Here is a 22181-nt window from a genome sequence, read left to right as displayed (position 1 = left end):
TAACCTGCACTTCCCAGTTTTAAATGTCAGTACATGGAAGACTGGGACTGCGATACCAAGGAAGGCAACGGTGAACCATCTCTGCTCACCTCTTGCGTGGGACGCCCTGTGGATGGGGTCACCATCTGTTGGTTCCAGCTCACCAGCACACTCTCCCTGTTCTCAGTTTTAATGGCTGTTTGACAGAATGCATAGTCAAATGGGTCTGTCCTTGTGCACAGTCCCATACGTGGAATTCCATTTTTCCTATAGGGTCGTGGTGGGAAGGGAAGCATCTACGTGTGGGCCTCTGGAGACGGCGGAAGTTACGACGACTGCAACTGCGATGGCTACGCATCTAGCATGTGGACCATTTCCATCAACTCGGCAATAAATGATGGCCGGACTGCTTTGTATGACGAAAGCTGCTCCTCGACTTTGGCCTCCACATTTAGCAACGGGAGGAAGAGAAATCCGGAAGCCGGTGTGGTAAGTGGCATTGGTTGTTTGTTGAAAGTTTTATTGCAATATTACCAGGTCTTGAATTCAGCAGGATCCTCCCCCAACATTGCCGGGGCGATGACATCACTCGCAGTGACGTCATCACACCGACAACGTTGCACAGCAGCCACTCTAGGAGCTTCGGTGAAAACTCCATGGTTTCCCCAGATGCTCTAGCAATTTGGGAGGGAAATCTCTATGGTACCATATGGTGAAAGGGGTGAAATGACTGGGAGGCATGACCCTCCCCCTCCAGCTTTCTGCTCACCATGGAAAGCCATAGCCAGCAGAGAGCAGATGGTGAAATGCCTCCCAGCCATTTTCACCCCCTGCTTTTTGTTTGCTCCCAAAAGGGACAGTGAGCAGAAAGCTGGGAGTGAAATGGCACAGAGCCATTTCAAGCCCTGCTTTCTGCTCCCTACCACTTTATGAGGGGAGCAGAAAGCAGGGGTTTAAACTTTAAATGGCTCATTAATCTTACCAGTTTATTTTGCAAGCTGGCCTACTCAGCCAGGAACCATGAACCGAACAGCAAAAATGTGTTTCAGGCCCACCCCTAGGTTCCACTTGTCTAGATTCAGAAGGCGGGGCAGGACCACTGAAGGTGACTGGATTGTACAGGTAGGTTCCTATGTGAGGTAGAATTAACACAAAAAAAGATGACTGAAAAGGACTCTTAGTCCCATGCATCTGTTTCTGCACTATAGCATTTCATGCTGCATGTAGGGTCATAGGTATAGCATAAGACACTAAGAAGAACACTGCTGGATCAGACCAGTGGTCCATCTAGTCCAGCATCTTTTCTCACATACTGGTCAATCAGTTCCTCTGGAGGGTCAACAACAGGACAGAGAAGCTGAGGCCTCCATAAGAACATAAGAAGAGCCCTGCTGGATCAGACCAGTGGTCCATCTAGTCCAGCATCCTGTCTCACACAGTGGCCAACCAGTTCCTCTGGAGGGCCAACAAAAGGGAGAGGGGCCGAGGCCTTCCTAGGAACCTGAGAAGAGCCCTACTGAATCAGACCAATGGTCCATCTAGTCCAGCATCCTCTCTCACACAGTGGCCAATCAGTCCTTCTGGAGGGCCAACAACAGGGCAGAGAGGCCAAGGCCTTCATAAGAACATCAGAAGAGCCCTGCTGGATGAGACCAGTGGTCCATCTAGCCCAGCATCCTGCCTCAGACAGTGGCCAACCAGTTCCTCTGGATGGCTAACAACAGGGCATGGAGGCCAAGGCCTTCCTCTGATGTTGCCTCCTGGCTCTGGGATTCAGAGAATCGGTGGCTCTGACTGTGGGGGTTCCTCTCAATCAGATCAAAGCTAACTGTGATGTAGTGGTGAAGAGTGACAGACCCTAATCTGGATAATCGGGTTTGATTCCCCACTCTTCCACATGAAGCTAACTGAGTGAAGAAGAAGAAGATATTGAATTTATATCCCACCCTCCACTTCGAAGAGTCTCAAAGTGGCTCACAATCTTCTTTACCTTCCTCCCCCACAACAGACACCCTGTGAGGTGGATGGGACTGAGAGGGCTCTCACAGCAGCTGCCCTCTCAAGGACAACCTCTGCCAGAGCTATAGGCTGACCCATGGCCATTCCAGCAGCTGCAAGTGGAGGAGTGGGGAATCAAACCCGGTTCTCCCAGATAAGAGTCCGTGCACTTAACCACTACACCAAACTGGGTGGCTTTGGGTCTGTCATGGTTCTCTCAGAGCTCTCTCAGCCTCACCTACCAACTTCTTTAAACCAGTCCTACCAATACTTATGGCCCAGTTATTGATTCATCTTGACTGTCATTAGCTATTCCTGGCAGCTAATGCCCCTCTCACCCCAACCTATATGTAATGGCTGACGAGATCTATTTCAATGTATCTGAAGATTAGGCTTGCCAATCTCCAGGTCCCAGCAGGGGTTCTTTCGCTTTCCCAGGCTCCTTCCCGCCCCCAGTCAGCTGGCCGGTGGGGGGAAGCCCCGCCCCCAGAGGACCATCTGCGTTTTCACCTCCGGAGGCTTCAGTCTCCAATTGAAAGGCTTCCTCTTGGGATGGGGTGTCTGTGTTACTTTGAAGAAGTTGGCAGCAACTCGTGAGTAGAGAGGCCAATCCCTCACTTCAGAGTCGCCAGAAGCGGAGGCGGGGGGAGGGAAAGGTCTGCTGAGCACTTCATTATTCCCTATGTGGAGATTCTCATAGGGTATAATGGGGAATTGATCTGGAGGTTTTGGGGGCTCTGGGGGAGCTGTTGTTTGAGGTAGAGGCACCAAATTTTCAGTATAGTATTTAGTGCCTCTCCCCAAAGTACTCCCCAAGCTTCAAAACGATTGGACCAGGGGGTCCAATTCTATGAGCTCCTAAAGAAGGTGCCCCTATCCATTATTTCCTATGGAAGGAAGACATTTAAAAAGGTGTGCTGTCCCTTTAAATGTGATGGCCAGAACTCCCTTTGGAGTTCAATTCTGCTTGTCACACCCTAGCTCCTGGCTCTTAGGTCAGTGCCTACTTGACCTAATTCTTAATCCGGGCCTGCCTGTTGGTCTTAAAAGTTGCACCAAGAGCCAGTTTGGCGTAGTGGTTAAGTGTGCGGAGTCTTATCTGGGAGAACCGGGTTTGATTCCCCACTCCTCCACTTGCAGCTGCTGGAATGGCCTTGGGACAGCCATAGCTCTCTTATCTGGGAGAACCGGGTTTGATTCCCCATTCCTTTTCTTGCAGCTGCTGGAATGGCCTTGGGTCAGCCAGAGCTCTCTTATCTGGGAGAACCGGGTTTGATTCCCCACTCCTCCACTTGCAGCTGCTGGAATGGCCTTGGGACAGCCATAGCTCTCTTATCTGGGAGAACCGGGTTTGATTCCCCATTCCTCCACTTGCATCTGCTGGAATGGCCTTGGGTCAGCCAGAGCTCTCTTATCTGGGAGAACCGGGTTTGATTCCCCACTCCTCCACTTGCAGCTGCTGGAATGGCCTTGGGTCAGCCATAGCCCTGGCAGAGGTTGTCCTTGAAAGGGCAGCTTCTGTCAAAGCTCTCTCAGCCCCTCCCACCTCACAGGGTGTCTGCTGTGGGGGAGGAAGATAAAGATTGCAAGCTGCTCTGAGACTCTGATTCAGAGAGAAGGGCAGGGTATAAATGTATAGTCGTCGTCGTCTTCTTCTTCTTCTTCTTCTTCTTCTTCTTCTTCTTCTTCTTCTTCTTCTTCTTCTTCTTCTTCTTCTTCTTCTTCTTCTTCTTCTTCTTCTTCTTCTTCTTCTTCTTCTTCTTCCTGTTGCTTTAGACCAATGCAGCTTTCCACCTGGATCTATCTCATTTTAATTCCCCCCCTCCCCCTGATTTGTGATAATAGACACTGTCTGAGATTCCAGTCTAATAAAGTGGAATGTCAAAAGGGAAAAGAGGAATTAGTTTGCAATGACTTTCTGATGATATTTCAGCTGTCTGTGTTTACATAACTGCATGCCGTGTGCTTATTTAATAACGGCCGAGGAAAGGTAGAGAATTGGACAGGAAGTGTACATAATGTCTCTTGGCGGTGACTGTGCTGCGGAAAAGTGTGCCTTCCTTCTTGCGGGGCCTGCCGCGGCAAACAGAAAACCAATTATGCCAAGAAGCTCTGCCAGCCTGCAAAATTGGTCATTCGGCTGGGTCTCTTTATACAACGGCGTCGGATTGGTTTTTGCATAGCTGATGCAGCACGGATGGCTTACCCGCTTTTCCCTACTTGCTTTCGTTACTTTTTGTCTGCTTGTTGAAAGGAGTTTTAAGCAGGCCTCAGATTCAGCAGGAGCTCACAGGAGTGCAGCTCCTGAACCTTTCTGAGGGTTCCCCCTCTTCCTCCCCCCCCACCTTCCTTGTCCATTGAATAGCAGGTGCAGCTACATAACAATCCCTGGATTAGGAGCGAGCCAGCCATCAGGAGTTTTGCCACACCCCCAGCAGCCCTCAGTAACCCCTGGAGAAGGTCGTGCCAGCCTTTCTCCACTTCTTATGTGATTTTGGGCTACCAGTGGCTTGCTGGCCTTTTGGCTGGGCTCAGGAGAGCCCCAGACGAGCGAGGCCTGCTTGTGCTTGCTGGATCTCCAGCCAGCCCAAGCAGGCCGCACTTGCCCGGGGCTCTCCTTTCTTGGGTTGCTTTTGGCTGGTGGGGGGGCAGCATATATTAATGAGCTCCACCACCTGTTTTTCTACAAAATGACCCCCGGTTTTAAGTATATAGCAGTAAAGCCCCATGGGGAGTAGCGGACAGTATACTACCGACAAGGATCTGTCTATCCCATGTGTAGGAGAAGAACAGATTTGCTCTAATTAGCTTTTCCCATTCTCTCTTGCAGGCTACGACAGATTTATACGGCAACTGTACACTACGCCACTCCGGAACGTCTGCAGCGGCACCGGAGGCGGCTGGAGTATTCGCGCTGGCGCTGGAGGCAAAGTAGGTGAAAAGAGCCATCGGTCGTATTGCTAAGAGTTCAAAGTAACCCTTTTCAGTTTCTGTACTAATGGATGCCCGAGTCAAAATCTCAAATGGCATGTTGTCTAAATTCAACCCATTCGTGAACTTTTTATCAACTTGGCTGTGGATTCGTTAATGAATACATCCTTGTGATGGAAAGAGCCATTAAGTGACAGGGCTTTTTCTTTTTTGTAGCAGGAACTCCTTTGCATATTAGGCCACACACCCTTGATGTAGCCAATCCTTCCAGAGCTTATAGTAGGCCCTGTACTAAGAGCCCTGTAAGCTGCCGGAGGATTGGCTACATCAGGGGTGTGTGGCCTAATACGCAAAGAAGTTCCTACTAAAAAGAAAAAAGCCCTGGAAGAGACCTCAAAAGAGTGTTCAATGCAAGAGATGTTTCGTAGGTGGTTTGGCACTCCCTGCCTCTGTGAAGCAACCCTGGACTTCTTTGGTGGTTTCTTCTTCTTCTTCTTCTTCTTCTTCTTCTTCTTCTTCTTCTTCTTCTTCTTCTTCTTCTTCTTCTTCTTCTTCTTCTTCTTCTTCTTCTTCTTCTTCTTCTTCTTCTTCTTCTTCTTCTTCTCCTTCTCCTCCTCCTCCTCCTCCTCCTCCTCCTCCTCCTTCGATGCTCTGTGTTTTTGGTGCTTTGGGGGGATCAGTAGGAGGGCTTCTGGAGTTCTGTCCCCACTTGTGGACCTCCTGATGGTCCCTGGGTTTTGGCCTTAGGCCATTGGTCTGATCCAAGATGGCTTCTCTTATGTTCTTACTTTCTCATAGGGTTGAGATTTCTGTCTGTCATCATGGAGATGGAAAGTTTCCAAAGCTATCTAGGTGCTGATGCTGGCTGTAATAATCCATAACGCTGACTACCTACATAACTGATCTTTTGTCACAATGTACTTTTTTTCAAGATTGCCTTCTACTATCAATCCTCATAAACCTATTTGTTTGGGACAGGGGTGTCAAACATGTGGCCCATGGGCCGAATCAGGCTCCCAGAGGGCTCCTGTTAGGCCCCCAAGCAGCTGGCTTTCATTGCTTCCTTCTCCCTTCCTTTTGCATAACAGTTTGTTTTGCAAGGCTTGTCCATTCGCACAGAAGCTACATAGCAAAACCTCTATTTTCTCCATTGGCTGAGGCTCCTCCCTTGGGGAGGAAGGGGGGGAGGGAGAGCTTGCTTTCCCAGGTTCCTCTCAATTGCACAGCAGAGCTGCTGAGCCAAGCCTCTCTTCCTTCTATTGGCTGAGGCTCCTCCTCCTCCTGGGGAAGGAAGGAAAGAGCCAGAGCTTTCTTTACCTAGTTCCTTGGATCCCATGGGAGAAATACAAAGAACGCACCTTTAAGACCAATGAGTGCTTAATGTTTTAAGCATATTTTAAGTGAAAATAAACAACTTTAATTGTGTTTGTGTCCTAATCTTAAAAAGGTACACACATGGCTCGGCCCAACAAGGTCTCATTTATGTCAGATCTGGCCCTCATAACAAACGAATTCAACACCCCTGGTTTAGGAGCTGTACTGCTGTACAATAAAACAGGCGAATCCCTGATAAAAACCAACATATTACTTGATCCTACCTTCATGGATACTGGTCCATAAGGGCTCTAGGAAACAGCACAAGAATCAGAGCAAAGAGCTCCCCTATAGCTTCCAACACAGGCTGTATTATGGAAATATAATTTCCCTGTCTGTTTTTTTTTAAAATCTGTTTTTGCAGAATGGGTTCTTTTTAAAAAAAACCAGTCCTTTATATCCAGGCCTTGAATCCAGCAGGAGCTCACAGGAGCACAGCTCCTGAACCTTTCTCAGGGTTCCCCCTCCTCCTCCCCACCTACCTTGTCCATTGAATAGGAGGTAAAGCTGCATAACAATCCCTGGATTAGGAAAGCGGGCAGCCAGCCAGCCACCAGGGGCTCTGCCACACCCCCAGCAGCCCTCATTAACCCCTGGAGAAACCCGCACCATCCTTTCTCCACTTCTTATGTAATTTTGGGTGGCAGGTGGCTTGCTGGCCTTTTGACTGGGGGGGGGGGGAGGCGGCCAAGGAGAGCCCCAGGCGAGCAAGGCCTGCTTGGGCTGGCTGGATCTCTAGCCAGCCCAAGCAGGCCTCGCTTGCCTGGGGCTCTCTTTTCTTGTGTTGTGTTGCTTTTGGCTGGTGGGGGGGAAGCAGCATATGCTAATGAGTTTTGCTAATGAGCTCCACCACCTATTTTTCTGGAAAATGACCCCTGTTTGTGTCTAAATATTATCAGCCACCCATGGGCCCCATCTTGCAGATACTTAGGGTCTCCTCAAAGTTTGCAGAAAAATCTGAAAAAAAAAGAAATTAAAATAATTATAATTATAATAAAAAATTTTATTTATATCCTGCCCTCCCCACCGAAGCAGGCTCAGGGCGGCTAACAAGACATGGTGTGTACCATGATTATTATACAATTCATATGATAAGATACAGTTAAAAATACAGTTAAAACGGTTACATAAAATTTTAAAAACCACAATAAATTAAAGGTGCTACATTCAGTGGGATGTCTATCCAGATGGCTAGATGTCACATTCAGGGTTCCCTATAGGCTTGTTGAAAGAGGGTAGTTTTGCAAGCCCTGCGGAACTGGTTAAAGTCCCGCAGGGCTCGCACTTCCTCCGGTAGCTGATTCCACCAGTGGGGAGCCATTATTGAGAAGGCCTGCTCCCTCGTTACTTTCAGTTTGGCCTCCTTTGGTCCAGGGAATTTTAGGAGACTTTGGGAGCTGGAGGAGGTTTCAATCCCCACCGAATGCATTTGTGTTTATTTTCTCCTGAAGTTGTTCTCTCAGAAAGAGGCCCGCTTTCACCGTGTCTCTCTCTTGCAGCGTGGACCTGACCTGGAGAGACATGCAGCATTTGACGGTCCTCACCTCCAAGAGGAACCAGCTCCACGACGAAGTCCATCAGTGGCGAAGGAATGGGGTCGGCCTGGAGTTCAACCACTTGTTTGGCTACGGCGTCCTCGATGCCGGGGCGATGGTCAAGATGGCCAAAGACTGGAAAACGGTTCCCGAAAGGTTCCACTGCGTCGGTGGCTCGATACAAGAGCCTCGGTAGGTGAAACGAGCTTAGCCCATTTATAAGATTGTGGTCCCTTCACCTCCACCCATGCTTGGGGTGCAATTCATTGTTTCAAGTCTTGGCTGTTGCTCCTCGGGAGAACAGCTATGGCAAACCTGGGCAGTATAATAACAAGTATAGACATTCTAGTGTCCTAGAATGGACCTCCTGATGGCACCTGGGTTTCTTGGCTGCTGTGTGACACAGAGTGTTGGACTGGATGGGCCACTGGCCTGATCCAACATGGCTTCTCTTATGTTCTTATGTGACGCAGAGTGTTGGACTGGAGGGGCCATTGGCCTGATCCAACATGGCTTCTCTTATGTTCACCCTGTCAACAAAAGTCCGTATAGTCAAAGTGATGGTATTCCCAGAAGTAATGTATGGCTGTGAGAGCTGGACCATAAGGAAGGCCGAGTGCAGAAGGATAGATGCTTTTGAGCTGTGGTGCTGGAGAAGACTTTTGAGAGTCCCTTGGACTGCAAGAAGATCCAATCAGTCAGTCCTAAGGGAAATCGACCCTGACTGTTCCCTGGGAAGTCAGATGATGAAGCTGAAGCTCAAATACTTTGGCCACCCAATGAGAAGGGAGCACTCCCTGGAGAAGATCCTGATGCTGGGAAAGACAGAAGGCAAAAGAAGAAGGGGACGGCAAAAGAGGAGATGGCTGGACAGTGTTACTGATGTAACAAACATGAATTTGAGCAGACTTCGGAGGATGGTGGAAGACAGGACGGCCTGGCATGACTTTGCCCATGGGGTCGCAAAGAGTCGGACTTGACTGTGCGACTGAACTACAAAAATGGCATCATACTGCTTTAGGGATTGCAGGAAATGCCATGGTAAAACCATACAGTATTCAGAAGTAATGCCACACTTCATACTCGCTAGGAATTGCAGGAAACTCTAGAGAATCCAGAAGTGACGCCACACCTCACACCTCTCTAGGAATTGCAGGAAACTCTTTGGTAAAAGCAATGGTATTCCCAGAAGTAATGTATGGCTGTGAGAGTTGGACCATAAGGAAGGCTGAGCGCAGAAGAATGGATGCTTTTGAGCTGTGATGCTGGAGAAGAATCTTGAGAGTCCCTTGGACTGCAAGGAGATCCAATCAGTCAGTCCTAAGGGAAATCAACCCTGACTGTTCCCTGGAAGGTCAGATGCTGAAGCTGGAGCTCAAAGGCTTTGGCCACCCAATGAGAAGGGAGCACTCACTGGAGAAGCTCCTGATGCTGGGAAAGACAGAAGGCAAAAGAAGAAGGGGACGGCAAAAGATGAGATGGCTGGACAGCATTACTGATGTAACTAAAGCGAATTTGAGCAGACTTGGGAGGATGGTGGAAGACAGGAGGGCCTGGCGTGACTTGGTCCATGGGGTCATAAAAGAGTCAGACTTGACTGTGCGACTGAACAACAACAGAATTGGTGTATTTTTTAAAATACACCATATTTAAATGCATGTTACTACTGCTAGGAGTCATGTACTAGAGGTGGAGTAAAAGTTCTTTTTTAATTAAGAAATAAATTAAGTGACAAGATTTGTTAAAATCAGTTCCATTTGAGTCCGAGAGCTCCTTAGCGATGAACAAGATTCTTTGTCAAGGGAACGTTTACTTTCCTTTTTTAAAAGAAATGTTTTGTTGCTCCTTTAATTAAAAGATTGTATAAAACAAACTTGTCAACTTAAATTCCATTTAACAGAGCCATAGCGAGAGTTCAGGCTGGATTTGAGGTAAAAAGGTAAAGGCAGTCCCTTGTGCAAGCACCAGTCATCTCCGACTCTGGTGTGATGTCGCATCACAACGTTTTCACGGCAGACTTTTTACGGGATGGTTTGCCATTGCCTTCCCCAGTCATCTACACTTTCCCCCCAGCAAGCTGGGGACTCATTTTACCGACCTTGGAAGGATGGAAGGCTGAGTGAACCTTGAGCCAGCTATCTGAACCCAGCTTCTGTCAGGATTGAACTCAGGTCGTGAGCAGAGAGCTTGGACTGCAGTACTGCAGCTTTACGACTCTGCACCACGGGGCTCTTAGAATGGTTTGACGCAGAATCCCCTTATTTGTCTCTTATTTGGTTCACGGTATCTCTAAAACTCTCCTTCAGCACCACGTTTCAAAGGAAGACGCCGTTTACCTTGAGCCAATTCACGAGACAAATTAAATTAAGATATTGTGTGCATTAAGTGCTGTGAAGTCACAGCCAACCTGTGGGCAGGGGTGGGATTCTAGCAGGAGCTTCTTTGCATATTAGGCCACACACCCCTGATGTAGCCAATCCTCCAAGAGCTTACAAGGCTCTTTTTTGTAAGCTCTTGGAGGACAGGCTACATCAGGGGTGTGTGGTCCAATATGCAAAGGAGCTCCTGCTAGAATCCCAACTCTGCCCATGGGAACTCCGGCAAGGAGCTTTCTGGGCAAGTGAGAAGCAGAAGTGGTTTGCCATTGACTTCCTCTGCAAAGCCTTCCTTGGTAGACTTCCACCCAAGTACTAACTCATTGCAACCCCAGTAAGGGGCTTTCAAGTAGGGCTGTCAAGCTCCCACCAGGGGTGGGGTATCCCCCGGTTTGGGGAGGCCCAACCTGCCTACAGGGAAGAGGCTGCCAAGGGATCCTCGCCTCCTAAGAGCCCTGTCACCACACAATGTGATGACATCACCCGGAAGTGACATCATCTCGCCAGGCATGTCTCACAGAGGACGCTTTAGGAATCACGGTAAAACTCTATGGTACCATAGAGTTTTATCGCGATTCCTGGAGCGTCTCTTCCATGATGAGCCCAGCATGATGACATCGCTTCTGGAATAATCTGCTCCATTTTGAACCAGCCCGACTCGGGATGCCTCCCGTGTGCCCAAAGCTGCCCGTCTGTACCCAGCCTGTACTATGCTGACTTCCCTCTCAAATTAAGATATTAGGTTCATTAAGTTTTTCTCTGATTTAATCCCCTTGATAGCAAAGAGTTCGATAACACAGTCAGCGTAGTTTGGAATGCTGCGCCATGACAGAATTAAGCAGTTTGTTTTCTTGTTCTCCAAATCTCCAATTAAAGGCGAGGTAGTCAGATTATTTTCGGATTTTCCTCATGTGGTAGAAGCGGGATGAGTCAACAAGCAAATCAATTCGCGCTAATTGACTGCAACAGCTAAAGTTCAATTAAATTATTTGGAATACTAACCTAATGACAGCCAATTTATGCCTCCAACAGTCGCAATTTACTTTGGCGGTGTTGTCGCTGAAAACGGCGGTGCTTTATTGGCAAGGAAAATTATCTATGGCTCTAATATAAAACTGATGCACTTTGTGGCGGTCTCGTCGTTTTATTGTATTTCTTAGATTTTATTTGTGTATAAACAAATCTAACAGCTCCATAAGACCCAGCTTCTGCAGCACGCAAAGTCTCCAAGGATGTAACAAAAATAAAAACTGGTGTTAGAAGGTACCTACCTTACAGTTCAGTGATTAAGAGAGCCGATTTGTTATTTTTGTTAAGAGTTGGAGATTCTAATCTGAAGATCCGGGTTTGATTCCCCACTCCTCCATATGTAGCCAGCTAGGTGACCTTGTGTCAGTCACAAGTTTTCTCAGAGCTGTTCTCTCAAGAGCAATTCTCTGAGAGACCGCTCAGCCCCACCTACCTCACAGGCAGTGTTCCCTCTAAGCTGAGTTAGTGTGAGCTAACCCACAGGGGGTTCTTTAGATTCTGACTCACACGTTTTGGCCTTAGTTCAGGAAAAATGGCCCCAGAGCAAACTAATTTCTGCAGCACCTCGCAACGTTAATGCCAGTAGCTCACAAACTGTAATTTTTGCTCACAAGACTCCACAGCTTAGAGGGCTTTTTTTGTAGCAGGAACTTCTTTGCATATTAGGCCACACCCTTCTGATGTAGCCAATCCTCCAAGAGCAACATTAATGCCAGTAGCTCACAAACTGGAATTTTTGCTCACAAGACTCCATAGCTTAGAGGGCTTTTTTTGTAGCAGGAACTTCTTTGCATATTAGGTCACACCCTTCTGATGTAGCCAATCCTCCAAGAGCTTGCAGGACTCTTCGTACAGGGCCCACTGTAAGCTCTTGGAGGATTGGCTACATCAGGGGTGTGTGGCCTAACATGCAAAGGAGTTCCTGCTACAAAAAAAAAGCCTTGCCTATTCTTAACTAATGCACCTACTTGTGAATTTCCAATGCAGCTACATTTTCAGCAGTTCATTTACACATATTGATTTTATGGAGAAAATGACCAATGTTTGACATTGCAGGATTGTCTGATGTATACAATTCTGTATAATACTTCATAAAACAAGCAATAATTTCTTCAGCAGGAGAAAATTTTCTATTGTTAACCACGATCTTAGATATGGAATTTCCCCTGCGCTTGATCAATTTATTGCTCGTTCACATTTTAATAGTATGACAACTGACTTTGCAGGGTTATAAAATGAAGTCAGGTCATGCCTATGAGTTACGTGGTGTGGAATAAAAAGAATGAGTCTTTTCACCTGGGTGCAGAAACCCCCATGCTTCAATTAAATTATTATCTTTCAAAGATGAAACACAAAAATTTGGACAGGGATCTGAACAACCTAATTTTGAATCCATAGCACGATTAAAGTCTCCACTAATAACCAGTTTACCCTCAGAAGATCTTCAGCCTATTCCACTGACAACCAGTAAACCAAATTTATACACACACACACACACACACACACACACACACACATATAGGAATAAATGTGTTTCTGATGAACATTTTATCCCTTTTATCAATTTATTCTACGTCCCTCCCTCTCTTCCTGTCTTGTGGCTCTCAAACATCTGATGTTCCTGTCTTGTGGCTCTCAGACATCTATCATTTATTCTATGTGCTCTTATGTTAAGTTCAGCCATCCCATATATAGAGGAATAAATATGTTTCTGATGAACATTTTATCCCTTTTATCAATTTATCCTGCGTCCCTCCCTCCCTCTCTTCCTGTTTGTGACTTTCAAACATCTGATGTTCCTGTCTTGTGGCTCTCAGACATCATCATTTATTCTATGTGGCCCTTATGTTAAGTTCAGCTATCCCATATATAGAGGAATAAATATATTTCTGATGAACATTTTATCCCTTTTATCAATTTATCCATTTTTTGTTCCCATTCAGGAAAATACCATCCAGCGGCAAGTTGGTTCTGACACTTACAACTGATGCTTGCGAGGGGAAGGAGAACTTTGTCCGCTATCTGGAACATGTTCAGGCAGTCATCACTGTGAATTCCACCAGAAGAGGGGATTTGAACATCAACATGACGTCACCGATGGGAACGAAATCTATTTTGCTGAGTCGCCGTCCGAGAGACGATGACTCCAAAGTGGGCTTTGACAAATGGCCTTTCATGACAACACATTCTTGGGGGAAGACCCCAGAGGTACTTGGGTCCTAGAAGTCGGGTTTGTAGGTATCCTGCCTCAGAAGGGAGTCCTGAAAGAGTGGACATTAATGCTTCATGGACTCAAAGTGCACCCTATATAGACCAAATAGTAAAAGATTACCAGTCTAAGTTGGCATGTCCAAGAAGGAGGAGCTGGAAGAAGAATTAGATGAAGCTGTGGAGAGAAGTTTGAAAAGTATATTCAGCAAGAACTAGCACCCATTTTGCATGTCGGGCCTCCTTTCCTCTTTTCTTTCTTAAACCTCTCTGTTGGGCACATGACAGTAATTGTCTCTAGTTTATTCTCCTGAGTTCCCGGTTTTACAATTGTCCATGTTGTCTTATTTAATTACAATGGAAACTTTTTGAATTCTGAGCCACAAATATACTATTCCCGACCAACTTCTTTGTTGGAAAGTACGACTGTACCTGTCTTTGTTTGGGGGACTAGGGGAGTGTTTTGTTTTGTTTTTAAGTGTCCTGCAAAAAAAAAAAAAAGTAATAGAAAACAAAGTTGCTACAGCATTTCTCTTTCTAGTTTTGTGATGGCCGTTGCTTGCAATGTCTTTATTTTTCTGAAAAAGGTACATCTTCAAACTGGCAATTACGATTCAAATCTTGGCGTGTACGTTCGCTGAAATATTGACTCGTGCGTTTTTATAGTCGTAAACAGAAAATCAGATGTCTAAAATAAGTTTGCACTCCTGGAACCTATGGAAAGAGGTGCAGAATCTGGGGAGGTTACAGAATATTGGCTATCCCGTATTCTTATGGCCACTTGAAACAGATGCATGGATCTTGAAGGCAAGGGCCAGCTAAAATTGTAATAAGGCTTCTCCCCCACTTTCCCACCTTTGCACATACATTGGTGGTAGACGCTGAGGAAGAAACCACCAAGCCACACATGATGTTTACTTCACAAAGCAGATTAATCCAGGATTATCCCCTGATCAGGGCTCTTTTTCTAGCAGGAGCTCCTCTGCATATTAGGCCACACACCCTGATGTAGCCAATCCTCCTGAAGCTTACAGTAGGCCCTGTACTAAGAGCCCTGTAAGCTCTTGGAGGATTGGCTACATCAGGGTTGAGTAGTCTAATATGCAGAGGAGCTCCTGCTAGGAAAGAAAACCGCTGGTCCTGATATAATGTGTAAGTCCCTCCCTCTTTCCAAACACAGGCTTTTTCGGTAGATGATCAGGTTGTCCAAAAGGCTGCCGTTCCATGTCCTACGTCATACCTTTTGAAGGTGCCTTTTGAACAATTTCCTAGAGCAGGGGTGGAATTCTAGCAGGAGCTCCTTTGTAATTAGGTCACACACACACACACACACACCGGCAAGAGCTTACAAAAAAAGAGCCTTGTAAGCTCCAGGAGGATTGGCTACATCAGGGGTGTTTGGCCTAATATGCAAAGGAGCTCCTGTTAGAATTCCACCCCTGCCCTTGAGAAGCCTGTGCAATAAGAGGGAAGTATGTGCAATAACAGGGAAGCATGTGCAATAAGAGAGAGGTATGACTGAAATCTATAAGCAATTTATGTTGACTTCGTGTGAAATATTCTGCAGGAAATTATTCTCTGACTGAAGCCATTTCAATCTCCATGTAGCCCTTTGAAAGTGGGGAACGGAGACAGGTGAAACTACCTGTCTGGTTTCCCTCCAAAGAGTTTTGATGGAGAGCTCCAGAGGCCGGATTGGCGTCTGCAATTCATCGTGCACTGTTTGTTTGTTTTAGGGAAGTCTGTAAACTGCCTTTCCTCCTTAAAAGTGTTTAAGAAGACGTACAATAAAACTTGGTAACTATTACATAAAGCGGCAGTCCCAGCCTTTTTGAGCCTGTGGGAACCTTTGGAATTCTGACATAAGGTGGTAGGCAAAACAACAAAATGGCTGCCACAGGGGGCAGAACCAGTTACAAAATGGCCACCGCTGGAGGCACAGCCCACCACAAAATGGCTGCCACTGGAGGCGGAGCCACACCCAGAGAGGAGGCCCAACTGCAGGGTAGAAGAGGGGCAATTTAAAAAATATTATAATCTGCACAGCTAAGGTCAATAAATCAAAAGTAGGTTTGCCGTTTACAGCTACACATCTGAACAAGACCTGAACAGCCTACTCGAGATTGCTACAGGACAGACATGGTCTCCAGATTTTGATGCAATAATTCAGAACAAGAGGTGTCAGTTATCAGAAACGGTTAAATAAACAAAATATTGCAAGAGTTCTAATATTTTAAGCATATTTTATTTTAAGGGGGGTTTTTTTTAGAAAAAAAATCTTTAATTGTGTTTGTCTGTATCCTCTATAAAGTTTCTGTCTCCGCTACCTGGCATTACATTTTATGACACGCATGGCCCGTCCAAACCAGGTCTCAGTTATGTCAGATCCAGCCCTCATAACATCAGCTTTAGAGTAACTTCAAACGTGCTCAGACACGGCCTCTAGTCCAATATAATGAAACTCTGTCGCAATCCGGAACCAAAATGTGATCGAAACTTATGTCACCACAGTTCTAGCTTTCTAAATAATAGAATCCTAGAGTTGGGAGGGGCTGTAGCCGGAAAAGCTGCTCTGTCTTGTAAAGCCGGTGCCTTGACAAAGGAGGCTTGAGCCGAGGTCAGGAAAACAGCCAAGCTTTTATTTGATACGTACGCACGGGCTCAGACCGAGGTGGGCATCTGAGCAACAACCACAGGGCACGCAGGCCCTTATATACCATTTTCCCAACTGTTGACTTCCTTCAGTTAAACCGCATAAACTAAAACCCAAAAGCCCCAAACCAAAAAACCAAAAGCCTACATCTATACAACATGCTATGTTTATACTACATGTTCCTCTTTCAGCCCCCTGTTAGTTCCTCTTCTAGCCCCTTCTGGCCCACCCGTTTCCTAGGCAACTTTCTTCTGTGGTTTTTGGTCTTTCTGTTTGTGGGGAAGTCTTTCTGCTTCCTTTTGCTTCTGTCACCTGCAAAACCTGAGCAGGCCCAAGCCAACATACTATTGTCGGGAGCCTGAACTAAACCAAGCTATCTTGCTATTTCTATATATCTTAAGCTCAGCTAAGCCAAAATGCCAGGTCAATAGGCCTGAGCCAAAACAGTCTGTTAACCAAGTAAGTCAAGACCTGTCCGGCCTGGCCTGTTTCTATTGATCCCTGTATTTCAATATATCTTTGTCCAGAAATCTAAAAACTCTTTCCAATATCTCCTCCTTCAGGGCCATACAGACTATCTAGCCCAACCCCCTGCTCCATGCAGGATCAGCCTAAAGCATCTTCGACAAAAATCATCCAGCCAGGTTTGAAGGCTGCCAATGAAGGCGAGCTCACCACCTTCCTAGGCGGCTGGTTCCACTTCTGAACTGCTCTGACTGTAATTTTTTTCCCCTAATATCCAGGCGATACCTTTCTGCTTGTAATTTAAGGCCATTTCTTCGGGTCCTGTCCTCGGCTGCCAAATAGAACAGCTGCTTGCCCTCCTTTAAATGACAGCCTTTCAAATATTTAAAGAGAGCCTTCATGTCCCCCCCCCCCTTAATCTCCTCTTCTCGGGATTGAACGTTCCCAAGGCCCTCAGCCTTTCCTCAGAGGGTTCTTCCTCCGGACCCTTGGTCATCCTCATGGCTCTCTTCTGCACCCGCTCAATTTTGTCCACATCTTTTTTTGAAGAGAGGCCTCCAGAACTGCACACAGTATTCCAGGTGTGGCCAGGTGTGGCGAGAGTCAGTTTGGTGTAGTGGTTAAGTGCGTGGACTCTTATCTGGGAGAACGGGATTTGATTCCCCACTCCTCCACTTGCGGCTGCTGGAATGGCCTTGGGTCAGCCATAGCTCTCACAGAGCTGTCCTTGAAAGGGCAGCTGCTGTGAGAGCCCTCTCAGCCCCACCCACCTCACAGGGTGTCTGTTGTGAGGGGAGAAGATAAGTCTCTGATTCAGAGAGAAGGGTGGGGTATAAATCTGCAATTTTTCTTCTTCTTCTTCTTCCTGTGATTTTGATGTAATAGCCCTTTTGATACAATCCAGGATTGAATTTGCCTTTTTTTGCCACAGCATCACACTGAGTGCTCATATTTAGTTTACAGTCTACTAGTACCCCAAGATCTCTTTCGCACACTCTACTTCTTCTGGTATCTTAGGTTATGTTTCCTTTAAGTGAAAAGTAGGGCTGCCAAGGCCCCGATCCGGGTGGGGGTTCCCCTGCCCCAGAGGTCCCCAACACACCAGCCCACATTGGGCCAGTGGGGGGAACCTCCCCCTATGTCACTGGTGCGATGACGTCACCCAGAAGTGATGTCATTGTGCCAGTGACATCATGCAGTGGCCACTCTAGGCATTTCTGGGAAAACTCTATGGTTTTCCCAGGTGCTCTAGCCATTTGGGAGGGGAAACTCTATGGTACAATAGAACACAGTACACAGGGGACTTGGCAACCCTAGTGAAGATTCTAGGATAGGTATCTTTTTTGCCTAAAGAGTAGCTGCTAATAGGATCTGGACAACATTCCTCCTTTTGTGGGAAATAGTAGGACTAATGGAATGCCTCGTATCCTGTCATGGCTTCTGGGAATGAACTCTGAAGAGTTCCCGCGAGGTTTTCCCAATCCAGGTTGAGGAACTCCTAGAGATTTGGGGATCAAGCCAGGGAAAGAGAGGACCTCAGGGAGGTGCAATGCCATAGATAAGAGACCACCCTCCAAAGCAGCCATGTTTTGCCAGGGGAACTGACCTCTGTCGTTTGGAGATGAGCTGTAATTCCAGGGGACTCTCCAGCTCCCACCTGGAGGCTGGCATCCCTAGCTGCAGATCAGTCCCAAACACCATGCAACAGCATGGCAAATGACAGGAAACATCTCCCAGAGCTAAGATGCATACCAACAGCTGCTGGGTTTTGGAGGTGTTGTACATGGCAGAGTCCTCGTTTTTCTTACATGGCAGAGTCCCCGTTTTTCTTACAAGCGGCTTACAATCTCCTATATCTTCTCCCCCCACAACAGACACCCTGTGAGGTGGGTGGGGCTGGAGAGGGCTCTCACAGCAGCTGCCCTTTCAAGGACAACCTCTGCCAGAGCTACGGCTGACCCAAGGTCATTCCAGCAGGTGCAAGTGGAGGAGTGGGGAATCAAACCCGGTTCTCTCAGATAAGAGTCCGCAAATTTAACCACTACACCAAACTGGATCTACACTACACCAAAGGCCAGCTTACAGATTGGCTACCCAGTTCTCCGCTTCTGACACTTTGGGAGTTTTTGCACTGACCTTAATCAGCAGCGACGCCCCTCTTCACCGCGCAGGATCGGCGCGGATTTCGCCCTAATTGCCGCGGAGCACCCGGAAGAGCCGGAAAGTCCCGCGGCTTTTGCGGTGCAAATGGAAACTGGTTTTTAGCGGTTTCCATTTGCGCTGCAAAAGCCGCGGGACTTTCCGGCTCTTCCGGGTGCTCCGCGGCAATTAGTGCGAAATCCGCGCCGATCCTGCGCGGTGAAGAGGGGCTCGCTGCTGATTAAGGTCAATGCGAAAACAGCCTTTGATTACACTCATTGGCCAATCATCTCCAGATGTAGAAGTGAGAGATGGATATTACTCTTAATCAGGACCTCCAACTCTTACTTATTCGTATCCTCATATCTGCGGGTTTCCCCCCCTTCTTGTTGGTCTCCAGTATAGGCCCCTGGCTCAGTTCCGGAATGTGTAAGAGCTAGAGCTTCTTCTCTATCAGGAGGATGTGACCTCCGACAGACAGGCTCCCGGAGGTAGGAAGGATAGCTTATTCATCACCGAAAGATGTTTCTAGAACAAATGGTAATAACAAATTTCTGCTGAAGAAGAGACTTCCTTTAATCTCTAAGACGCTTAGCAAAGACTCTAACAGAAGCCCGCGAGGGCTTAAAGGGGAGGGACAGTGGCTCAGTGGTAGAGCATCTGCTTGGGAAGCAGAAGGTCCCAGGTTCAATCCCTGGCATCTCCAAAAAAGGGTCCAGGCAAATAGGTGTGAAAAACCTCAGCTTGAGACCCTGGAGAGCCGCTGCCAGTCTGAGAAGACAATACTGACTTTGATGGGCCAAGGGTCTGATTCAGTATAAGGCAGCTTCATATGTTCTTCATATGTTCAAGCCATTGTTCCTTGTTCCCCAGACCACTTTAGGCCTCGAAAATTGATAGAAGAGGGCACTATATACTTTAAGGCAAGTTATGCAAATATAATACTTTTAATGTAATGGCTTAGTTATAACTGTTAAGGCAGGTTAGTGCAAATGAGTTCTATGATCAGGATTAGTGCAGTTCCATTCCTTCACAGGGGAGGGATGGTGGCTCAGTGGTAGAGCATCTGCTTGGAAAGCAGAAGGTCGCAGGTTCAATCCCCGGCATCTCCAACTCAAAAGGGTCCAGGCAAATAGGCATGAAAACCCTCAGCTTGAGACTCTGGAGGGCCGCTGCCAGTCTGAATAGACAGTACTGACTTTAGGGAGGGACGGTGCCTCAGTGGTAGAGCACCTGCTTGGTAAGCAGAAGGTCCCAGGTTCAATCCCTGGAATCACCAACTAAAAAGAATCCTGGCAAGTAGGCGTGAAAACCCTCAGCTTGAGACTCTGGAGAGCCGCTGCCAGTCTGAATAGACAGTACTGACTTTAGGGAGGGATGATGGCTCAGTGGTAGAGCGTCTGCTTAGTAAGTGGAAGGTCCCAGGTTCAATCCCCGGCATCTCCAACTCAAAAGGGTCCAGGCAAATAGGCGTGAAAAACCTCCGCTTGAGACCCTGGAGAGCCGCTGCCAGTCTGAGTAGACAATACTGACTTTGATGGACCGAGGGTCTGTTTCAGTATAAGGCAACTTCATGTGTCCATGTGTTCATTTGGCACTCTGTCCATGTTCAAGTGCAAATCTGAATCGACGTCCTACAGAAGGAGAAGAGACAGGAGGTATCTTGGTCCAGACAGGGGATCCCATAAAGACCGTAGTGCATGCATTTTGACAGACAGGGTTTGGGTGCTGTTATAAAAACAGTGGAATTGTTCCATCTGTCTACTTGCTGCCTTTAAGTTAAAAGGTGCTGAAAGAATAAACATTACAAAGCTTATGTGTGATGAACCACCCAGTTCTGGTCCTGCGTCAGCTAGCAGGCTACAGTAGGAAGGAATTATACATCACACTTACCAATCCAATAAACCTATTTGTTTCATTATATGTGACTCTGGGGTCATTCTCCACACAGATTGTATACTATACACACTGTGGGACTGAGGAAAAAGGGGTCTGGATTTGTAGCTGATGTGATCTCTGTTTCGGGATGAAGTGTTGAAGCAGACGTGCTCAAAAAAACAAACCCACTTCACCTCACACACCTGAAGTTGATGGTGGACCTTTTAGAGTTAAAGTAAAAGGAGGCTGAGGTGAATCACAACTCTTTGGCCTGAGGGACTTGTTCTTGGTAAAGTGGTATAAAATACAATAACAAGAGAAAGGACTGGATGAGGAGTCGTGACACAATGTTAAGCAATTACCATGCTTAGCTCTGCGTGATTCGTGTTCTGCCTTAAGAGGCGGACAGAGTACTTCACCTCTCCAGAAGAAGAAGGTAAGAGAAGCCATATTGGATCAGGTCAATGGTTTATCTAGTCCAACACTCTGTGTCACACTGTGGTCAAAACCCAGGTGCCATCAGGAGGTCCACCAGCAGGTCCAGAACTCCACAAGCCCTCCCACTGTTGCCCCCCAAGCACCAAGAAGACAGAGCATCCCTGCCCCAGATAGAGTGTTCTGTCCATACCTTGGGACTAATAGCCACTGAAGGACCTCTGCTTCATATGTTTCCCCAATCCTTTCTTGAAGTTGCCTATGCTTGTAGCCACAACCAGTTCCTGTGACGGTTCAGCTTTCATCCAGACCCATTATTGCGTAGTGGTTAGAGTAGTGGTCTCTAGTGGTTACGCTACTCAGAAGAGACCTAAGTTCAAATTCTCATACAGCCATGAGATTTGCTGGATAGCCATGAGCTAATTACTCTAGCTCAGGGGTGGCCAAACTTACTTAATATAAGAGCCACATAGAATATGTGTCAGGTGTTTGAGAGTCACAAGACATGAACATCAGATGTTTGAGGGAGGGAGGGAAGAAGGAAGGAAGGCAGGAATATAGATGGGGAGGGAGAGGTAGAAAGAAAGCAACTTTAACTTCAAATGCATTTTCCAAGCCACTAGCTGGCTTGGCTTGGAGAAGTGGTTTAAAGAGACTAATGCCTTCTCCAAGCTGTTCAATTGGGTGGGGTGGGAGTCTTCGAGAGCCACGTAATATGTGTGAAAGAGCCACATGTGGCTTCCAAGCCACAGTTTGGCCACCCCTGTTCTAGCTGTTAGTCAGGTTGGTTTCTGAGGACTTACTAACAGGTTGGTTTCTGAGGACACTGAAAGCACTGAGGGCAGTGAGTTCAAGTCATCTGTCTCAGGTTCTTCCCTATCCGAATACCTACCCAAACAGTAAACCAAATCACGCTTCCTGCAGAAGGCAACGCTTTTATTAAGTGAAAATCAACCACATGTTACCAGCTAACATTAATCAGTCAAAAATTATTAGAGCTATAGGCATCAGGACTCTCCAATATAAGTCACTTCAGCAGGAAGTTATTGGCGTCTAGCCATTTATACTCGACTCCCCTGGCAGTACAATCCTAAATAGGTCAACTCAGAATCCTGCCCAAGTCTATCAAGCGGGACTTGCTCCAAGGAAGGAAAGGAAAGGTCCCCTGTGCAAGCACCAGTC

At 47.0% G+C, this 22181-nt stretch overlaps 1 protein-coding gene across 1 annotated transcript in view; it reads left to right on the top strand.

Annotated features, from left to right (window-relative positions):
• The window catches only part of PCSK2 (proprotein convertase subtilisin/kexin type 2), a 209331-nt gene extending 195386 nt beyond the window's left edge, over positions 1 to 13945 (top strand). The window contains 7 exon segments of the mRNA XM_060230741.1: positions 253 to 468; positions 4808 to 4908; positions 7782 to 8009; positions 13165 to 13415; positions 13418 to 13510; positions 13513 to 13563; positions 13566 to 13945. Of these exon segments, the coding sequence (XP_060086724.1) occupies positions 253 to 468; positions 4808 to 4908; positions 7782 to 8009; positions 13165 to 13415; positions 13418 to 13510; positions 13513 to 13563; positions 13566 to 13648 (1023 nt within the window). The 3' untranslated portion in view covers positions 13649 to 13945.
• The last annotated feature ends 8236 nt before the right edge of the window (positions 13946 to 22181 follow it).

Source organism: Heteronotia binoei, chromosome 1, assembly GCF_032191835.1.
Source record: "Heteronotia binoei isolate CCM8104 ecotype False Entrance Well chromosome 1, APGP_CSIRO_Hbin_v1, whole genome shotgun sequence".
Taxonomy (NCBI): Eukaryota; Metazoa; Chordata; class Lepidosauria; order Squamata; family Gekkonidae; genus Heteronotia; species Heteronotia binoei.
This window is presented reverse-complemented; position numbering and strand designations above follow the sequence as displayed.